The 9,253-nt window shown below is 34.8% G+C and overlaps 1 protein-coding gene across 2 annotated transcripts; it reads left to right on the forward strand.

Moving 5' to 3' along the window:
• The first annotated feature begins 773 nt into the window (after positions 1-773).
• On the forward strand, positions 774-8,134 carry LOC132557454 (uncharacterized). Of its 2 annotated transcripts, XM_060221941.1 has the most exons (8): positions 774-805; positions 1,290-1,391; positions 2,828-2,921; positions 3,723-3,799; positions 4,614-4,739; positions 5,783-5,873; positions 6,545-6,723; positions 7,442-8,134. In XM_060221941.1, the coding sequence occupies exons 2-8, from the start codon at positions 1,338-1,340 to the stop codon at positions 7,625-7,627; spliced, it is 807 nt and encodes a 268-aa protein (XP_060077924.1). In that variant the 5' UTR covers positions 774-805; positions 1,290-1,337; the 3' UTR covers positions 7,628-8,134. The 2 variants fall into 2 exon arrangements, with proteins under 2 accessions (XP_060077924.1, XP_060077923.1); XM_060221940.1 differs by lacking the exon at positions 774-805 and having other exon boundaries at positions 1,255-1,391.
• Positions 8,135-9,253: the final 1,119 nt, after the last annotated feature.

Raw genomic sequence — 9,253 nt, forward strand, 5'->3', positions numbered from 1 at the left:
TTTCTTTCAATCACGTTCGTTTTTCCTCTGTCGTCTCCTAGGTTTAAACATTAAGGCCCTTGGCATCACTGATGAAGCACTCATATGGTGCTGTTTTACTGACTATTTGGTTGTACTTTGTCTTGTATGTGTATTAAAAGGTGTTTAATTCACTTGTGTTATTTAACAAGTACTTGGCACTTTTCTCAAATTATCTTCGCTTTGTAGCCCTCAAAATTTAGGCCCACAACATCACTGATGAGTCCTAGAAGGACAAAACAGCTGCATGATGCATTATAATTATTTGGTTCTGCCTATCTAACTAACCGCTTGTGTATCTTTACATGTACTTGACGCTGTTCTAAAATTATCCGAAATATGAAAATTATGGGTATGCCTTGTAATTTGTTTAATTAATGTCGTGTACATCCGTTATGATAACCATTACCTCTTTTGTCTGATAACAATGTCGGACTCTACAGAAATGTATATGTGATATATATTTCAAAATGATTAAGATATTATTTATGTTATTCATTTATAGATTTATTGGTGAGTTGTCATTTTATCTCTTTGCAAACGTGAACAATTGAAAAATCGCAATGAAAACTGATTAAGTCTGATACAATTACATACTGAATATAGCTAGCTATAGAACACCGTGTATATGGTGTGATTAGCGATTATTTTCATTTGGAACCTCTCTGTCTTATTCACCTGTTGTATTGTAAACATCCTACAACGTTAGCCTGGAGAACATAATATGGCAGCCCCCACTCCCGGACTGTTGACCAAAATTCGCGTCATCTACACAGCATGCTTTAAGGTGACTCTTCGTTGATATTATACTTTAGGTGTTCAGATCATTGTTTGATTTTCGGACCAGTGTTATTCTATCACACATCTGAAAAAGCCATGTTGATATAGCTATATGTATCAATCTAACCAGTCCACTTGCAGCACAGGGAAGCACATACATATTTGAGTCAACATCCCAATGAGAACATATGTGTGTCATATGTACCGGTAGGACTAAAAATCAATAATATGTTAAAGCTATCGTCAGCATTACTTCGAGTTATAGTTCATTTAATGAAACATTCAAGCTAACTAAACTTTCAGAACTACATTATAATAAGTATATGTGTGGCGCATTTCTCTGTATATCTATCAGATGCATTTAACAGCTGACATACAGTGTTAAGTTATGTTGTATACTTAGAAAGCAATCATCAAGGTGACTAAACTTATTAGAAGCTCATTGTTATCAGGTACCTAATATGATGAAATGCGCGTCCTTTATCTCCAAGCCTTACAGCAAGTTGATAAGACGTCTTACATTTCATCAGTCGAGAAACATGGCGGAGAAGAGTAACATGACAAGACAAATCGTGAAGGAAGGATACACTGATGTAAGTACCTGGATACTAATTTGAACACACAGTTAACTGTTGTCTTTAGTCAGTACTTTAATACATCAGAAGTCAAATAGTTTTATAAAATGTGTAGAGTAATATTCTAAGCTGTGTGACTTTATCCTTTGAGGAGATTTTGTTTACTTTCTTTTATTTAATTTATCAGTTTGAGACGTTGAACGATAAATTGTTTCCAGTTGATGTGGAAGCATTGGTGATTACCACAAACGTCTCTTCAGGGTGTCATTGTGGAATGATTCAGATCATGATTCAATTTATGACTGATTTCACTAAACACCAGGCGCAATACCCAAAGTTGATCGTATCAGAATTAATTTCACTAAATGCAAACGTTATACCCAGAGTTGATAATATCAGAATTTATTTCATTAAATACCAAACACTATACCAAGAGTTGATCATACCATAACTGATTTCATTAAATATCAAACGCCAGAGTTGATCATATCGTTATATAGGGAAGAGGATTAAGATTATTGGCAGAGAAACATGCCTATTCTTTGTGTACTTACGATATTTCAGATCATAATGATCATCTATCAGATGAAATTTGCAAAAGTGTCTACATATGAACACATCTCTGTAAGTGTTACTTTACAATAAAATTTAATGAAGATCGCATTAATAGCAATAACACCAAAAAGATGATACCAACATGTCAACATAATTCAAACTCAAAAGGTAATTTAAAACTAGGGCAAAATATGGACAAGATTTGCTAGGAGAATAAGACAAGGTGTTCTGGAGGAGTAAGCGTCTTATGTTTCATCGAGGACATCTAGATACTATTAGTGTTGAGTAAACGGTATTACAATAAGACTAACCCAGATTTGCTAGTTATATGAATGGTAGTAAGTACTTTTGACAAAGGTTTGGTTGAACCGCTAGACGAGCCAGAAATAAAACGTTGTTTATATGGATTCTTGTGAAGTTTAGAATTCCAATATAAACAAGCAGGATTCATTTCCTTATCAATAATAGGCAATCTAAATAATTTATTACTTTTTAGCTTGTACTTCTTCATTGGAAAGTTTGCATGATGTATAAGCGGGGTTTCCTATGTTATTTAGTAAGTTCTTTTTGTATGCAAGAAATGTAATTTGTTTGCAGACAAGAATCCAGCTATTGGACGCCTTACCTGCAGGCACAACAATATATCTATCATGTTAAGTGGATTCAACATCAGGATCGAGGAAAGCTGACCTGTGTTCTTTTTAACTAGCTGTCGGTTTGTTAAGATATGTACATCAATCCATTGTATTTTAATAAAACTTGTACTTTCTTTTTGAAGCGTATGAAGTGCAACATGTGAAGAAACAAAAACTTTTGAAACATAAACCCAAATGAGGAAAAAATGATTCAATATGTCGGCTGGAAAATGGATGTTTTTTTATATACGATTCTGACTACAGGGGGCCCATTACGACAAATTTAGACCTGACTACACACCGGAAACAACGTCAGAAATTGTGCGCATGCTCACTGTTGATTATGAGGCTAATTCAGGTGAGTTTAAACGACATTCAATTTGCTTCAATACTAAATCCATCTATTGTCGAAGGATATGGAAATCAGGTACTAAAAGTTTTTGTTGTATAGGTAAATATGTCAATGATAATCCACCATCAATTTCATGTCAAACTCCATCTGTTCTTTGGAGAAGATTGGTGATTCGCTTCCCAACTAAAGAAGGAATCAGTCACAAATTTCAATAAGGCAAAATAAGAGCAACAGAAAAAATACACTAGCATCTTGAAAAATCGTCAGAATAAGACCAGGCATTCCTGAAGGGTAGGACTGTTCTGCTTCATCGCCGGCATCCGCCACGGAAACATAATGTCAAGTTCTCAAATGAGTAAAGGGTAGACAACAATAAACAACAGCCAGACAAACTATAGTGCATTCAACACGTCCAATGTCACTGATTGTAGAATTTTTTTCTGGTTATCCGTCAGTGGACAGATCCTGTATGGTTATAATAAACCCAGTTTGAAATATATGTATATTGTCAATGCCATTCGGATGTTTTGGTGTTATATTTGATATTTGGTAGCTATGAAACGAAGTACTGTAAGTTGATACATGTAAGTCGTAATTCTTCTTTTGGTTTGTAGTTTGCGGAAACACCGGGCTCAGAAGAAAAGTAGGAACTATATTTATGTTTACAAATATATACATTGATATGAAATAGGAAAAGAACTAAACAATATAGCCATTTAAGATATTTTTGAAATATACAAATATTTCATATTCTTTTTAATAAATCACTCAATGTTTTTTACTTCTTTGTCAAACTTTTAATTTTAGGTGAAAGATGTGATATTCTTGAACTAGGAGCAGGAACGGGGAAGCTTACATCGCACTTGCACAAACAACTGCCATCTGTAAGAATAGCATAAATATATAGTGTTACAATTCGGACGTATCTATTATATTTCTTTTAAGCGAAACAAACGAGATGGAGACCCCTGATACAGAATTGAATTCGAACATAGATGAATAGATATTTATAACACTACATCTGAGGTTTGTTTAAATATTTGATTCAATTTTCGTTGTTTGTAAGCAAAATGCAGCTATCTGATTTGTCGATTTTCCTTTTCATTTTTCAGTGATAAAAGGAAAAAAGCATCAGTTTGAAAAAGGTTTTTCTTTCATACCACCACGATACTAAAACATATCCCGATCAAACCTTAGATATATGCTGATATGATTTTGTATTAAAACAAAATAATACCAACATGTCAACAAAATCATAATCCAAATTAAGATTCAATAAAACTAAGGCAAATCATGAATAAATGGAAGATTAATACGGAGAATTTTGAAAAAACATACAAGGCGAATAAGACCAGGTTTTATCAACGACTCCCGCCATGTTAATTATGGTCAATCAAAGTAAGTGATGCACTTCATTAAATGAGAACTTGGTGTATAACAACTGAATCAACATACAAACTGACAAAATTCCTAGTTTCATATCAAACAAATAAATAAATAGGAAATTTCTCATTCAGATCGCTTTGACGATAGTGAAACGTCCATATATTATCACCAACCTGCATCTTTTGTGACCTGTGTAATGAATTTGTCGGTTGATATCTTGCACCAAAATATATTGGAGCAATCAAATTCATATCTAAAATTCCTCGTATTATAACTTATACCACGACTAATATATAAATTCTTTTGTTAAAGGACTTGAAATTTGTAGCCACTGAACCGATGGAAGGATTTTTGAAAACCCTGAGAGAGCAATGCCCGGATGTGACCTCGACCCAGTGCGCCGCCACATCTTTGCCATTTCCTGATAACTCGATTCAGGTGAGTTAAATACCTATATATATTTTATTATTCCTAGATTAATCAAACAGGCTAGTTAATTAAAGACGGAGTCTACCATTTCCTGATATCTCAATACAGGCCAGTTAATTAAAGACGAAGTCCACCATTTTCTGGTAGCTCAATACAGGCCAGTTAATTAAAGACGAAGTCTACCATTTTCTGGTAGCTCAATACAGGCCAGTTAATTAAAGACGGAGTCTACCATTTCCTGGTAGGTCAATACAAGCCAGTTAATTAAAGACGGGGTCTACCATTTCCTGGTAGGTCAATACAGGCCAGTTAATTAAAGACGAAGTCTACCATTTCCTGGTAGCTCAATACAGGCCAGTTAATTAAAGACGAAGTCTACCATTTCCTGGTAGCTTAATACAGGCCAGTTAATTAAAGACGAAGTCTACCATTTCCTGATAACTCAATAAAGGTCAATGTTTCCGAACAACGTAGCAACTCAGTGTTTTCATGTAATGATATTTCAGAGCGTTGTGGCAGCTCAGTGTTTTCATTGGTTTATATTTCAGAGCATTGTGTCGGCTCAGTGTTTTCATTGGTTTATATTTCAGAGCGTTGTGGCAGCTCAGTGTTTTCATTGGTTTATATTTCAGAGCATTGTGTCGGCTCAGTGTTCTCATTGGTTTATATTTCAGAGCGTTGTGGCAGCTCAGTGTTTTCATTGGTTTATATTTCAGAGCATTGTGGTGGCTCAGTGTTTTCATTGGTTTATATTTCAGAGCATTGTGGTGGCTCAGTGTTCTCATTGGTTTATATTTCAGAGCATTGTGGTGGCTCAGTGTTCTCATTGGTTTATATTTCAGAGCGTTGTGGCAGCTCAGTGTTTTCATTGGTTTATATTTCAGAGCATTGTGGTGGCTCAGTGTTTTCATTGGTTTATATTTCAGAGCGTAGTGGCAGCTCAGTGTTTTCATTGGTTTATATTTCAGAGCATTGTGTCAGCTCGGTGTTTTCATTTGTTTATATTGTAGTGCGTTTAGGCAGCTCACTGTTTTCATTGGTTTATATTTCAGAGCGTTGTGGCAGCTCAGTGTTTTCATTGGTTCGCTAACGAGACTTCAATGAGAGAAATAACCAGGGTCCTGAAGCCCAATGGCAATTTCAGTATGTTAGTAGATATATCTGGAAACCTATGTCAATTAATCAGGAGCTATTGCTTTCGCTAAAGATTTGTTAAGTTACCCATAAAAGGTATATAATGATTTTCGTAAAAGATGTCGACAGCTTTCAGTTGAACAACCCCGCAAAGGGATTAGAGAGGTTCATGAGGAATATGGTAAAATTAGATTATCAACACCATTATCTAATATGAAATTCTTCCGTTCGATTGCGCGCATTTGGGAATGTGATATTTCGTTATTGTATTGACCAAGATTTACTTAACACATCTTCTCGATGAAGTAGAAGACACTTACTCTTCCGGAACACATTGCCTTGTTATGCTTCTACTACTTCAAAACTCTTTGTGTTAAAATTTCTTTTATTCGTGTATTGGCCTTATCGCATCAATTTCAATAATGAATGTACTTTTTTTTGTTGTTAATAAGCCCGTTCATTATTACGACCGCTCGAGACAGAAGAATATAAATAATCGTTTTTACCTCTACTACTATTAAGTTGATAACACTGACATTTAAAAACGCTTCTGCCATGTCTTTGCTACATGTAACTGAGATCTGGTTTATGCAATTGTTAGAACAAATACATCTGAATGCGTAATGTAGGGTCTACCACTGTGTATTACCTAATCAAGCTCAATGTTTCCTTCTTCACAGTTCTAGTGTGGAACATACAAGACGTAAGTGTTGACTGGGTTGACGCAGTCACCAAAAAAGCACTGACCTTCTTCGGTGATGAACCACAGTATCTCAAGTTTTGGTGGAAAGACGCAATAGATGCCTTTCCTGGGCTTAGACTTAAAATCAGGAAGAAGCTGAACTATCCTACTGCGGAGGTATGAACACATTAACTATTACGAGATCAAAAACCAAATAATTTATTGACATTAAGTGATATGGCATATGTGCAATAGGTAAATGAAATATATAGAAACAAAACGGAACGGTACCATTAAATAGCTTCATTAAATATAATTATATCTTATAGAAATAATATTTTAAGTTAGTTCTGTACAATATTTTGCAAAGTGTGACGCTTGCGTGCATTATCCATGCTCTTTAATGTTAGCAAATAAAGCCGACTGAGAGCACTGGAAGTGCCAGAATAAATAAACGTAGATGACTATGCTGGTTTCCAAACATGAAAATATGTAGAGATCTGTATGTTCGCTGTTCCATCTTAGACACAAACACTACAGAAGTGTTAGGGTAATGCTACAGTAACATTATGGAAGTACTAGGAAAATGCTACAGATGACTAGGATTACAATCTTGCGAACCAAACAGTTTATCTATAAACAGACATTATATAACAACCTATGAAACTGGTGTATGTTTATATGGTTATTGTAAAACCATAAAATTTAAAGCAACTCACTTTTCTGTCTACAAACGAAGACCAGTTTGTTATTTGATAATGAAACGTATCATGTACACAGCTTTACCACTGTAAAAACAACCAACAAAATATTTTCCTTACATCGTACAGCAATGTTTCATCAGTTGAAAATTAATCTTAATTTGATATTCACCATAATTAAATTATGTTCGCAGTACACAATAGAGGACTTGAAAACTTTCCATTCTACACTGTCGGCCTTCGCCCGAATGTCACCAGGAGATAAAGAAGAAGCCCTGGGGGAGATAGAGAAGGTGGTGAGGACTCATCCAGCCACAGCCGGCAAAACAGTCCTCCAGTACCCTAGAATCGTTGATTTGTTGCAATATGTTAAACAATGAAGAATTATATACAGTCAAACCTCGTTAACTCGAAGTCGATGGGACCACGAAAATACTTCGAGTTATCCGAGTCTTCGAGATAGCCGAGTTCATGAGTTTGGGTGCAAAGATTTTTAATGTTCCTGACGTTCCTTGTACTTTTTGTCACTTTTTGGCTATATACGAGCTTGATGTAGATTCCGGTAATAAGCAAACATATTTTGTTCTTGATCGTTGAAAAACCAGAATTGATAATTAAATTAGGTGCAGTTTGCTTATTATTTAGAAACCATCAATTTCGTTCTGTCAGTCCTTTTTAATTAACGAGAACTAGATTAGCCTACATGTCAACACGAGTCTAGGCTACATAAATAACGATGATACGGAAATCAACATTCACAATTTAATAATTTGACATTAATTAAACACATAATACAAACAAAATAGAACCAAATCTAACATTTTAAGAAACACATACAATGTGAAAAACTTACGATATCATTCTAAACAGCACTACATATGACCGACTATGAGAACTCTCCTGATTCGATAACATACATAAACTTCCGTTGCGCATGTGCAACAAATGTTACTCAACATCACTGATTTGGCGCGTACACTAGGAAGATTATATTAAAGAGTATGCATGTACACAACATGTTAGTTACAATAGCTATGTGACACTCATGACATCTCCTCACTAATTCTGCCCTAAGTACTTTGACGCTAATTAAATAATTGTTTCACTCATTTGTCGGTTTAATTGAGCACAGGTGACCGTTTCATGCGCACTCCTGTAAAAACATTAAGCCTAGTACCGGGCCGTGTTGTGATTGTTTTCTATAGCTTAGTTCCGCTTCACTGAGTGTATACACAGGTCGGTGTTTGTTATGGCTGACAGACACGGAAATTACGCAATGTGAGTAGAACTTCACTTTTTATCGCCGATATCTATCAATTATAAGATCTAACGGTTACCTTTTATCATTCAATTAAATAACAATAAACACTTTTCTAAAACATGAATATTGTTAATTACAGTATTGTTCATTAATATTCACTTGTAAAGCCTATTGTCAGTAAAATTGCAAAATGGCGTAGCGCATCAGCAATGTAATTGACCGGCACAAAATTTATACTTCGAGTTTTCCGATCATATTCAGTATATGTTTTGTTGTTGGGACCAAATTTTTACTTCGAATTAACAGAGTTTTTCGAGTTTTCCGAATTCGAGTTTTCCGAGTTTTGATTACTAGAATAAAGAGAAGATTTTGCTGGGACCGACAAAGTGCTTCGAGTTAAACGGGGTCTTCGAGTTTTCCGAGTTCGAGTTAACGAAGTTCGACTGTATTTTTCATACTGATTTCAATTCTACAATATCGAGCTTTTCATTGATCATTCATTTATTTAATTGTATTAAAAATATTCATCCTAATTTATTTCTCGTTATTGTGCAAAAATTGAAATGATCTCTCAAAATCTGAATTAAAAGATAGATAAAAGTTGTACCGCAAGGTAATCATAAAAACCGAATCATGTCGGATGTTCATACTGCAGGAATCGGAGGCAGCCGAAAACATAAAAGTATCCACTAAAAATAGTCTTACTCCAACCACAATGATTATATATCTTTTTCATTAAAAACAA

This window comes from Ylistrum balloti, unplaced genomic scaffold (genome assembly GCF_031769215.1).
Source record: "Ylistrum balloti isolate Yb309-2 unplaced genomic scaffold, AGI_CSIRO_Ybal_v1 Utg370672, whole genome shotgun sequence".
In the NCBI taxonomy this organism is placed as follows: Eukaryota; Metazoa; Mollusca; class Bivalvia; order Pectinida; family Pectinidae; genus Ylistrum; species Ylistrum balloti.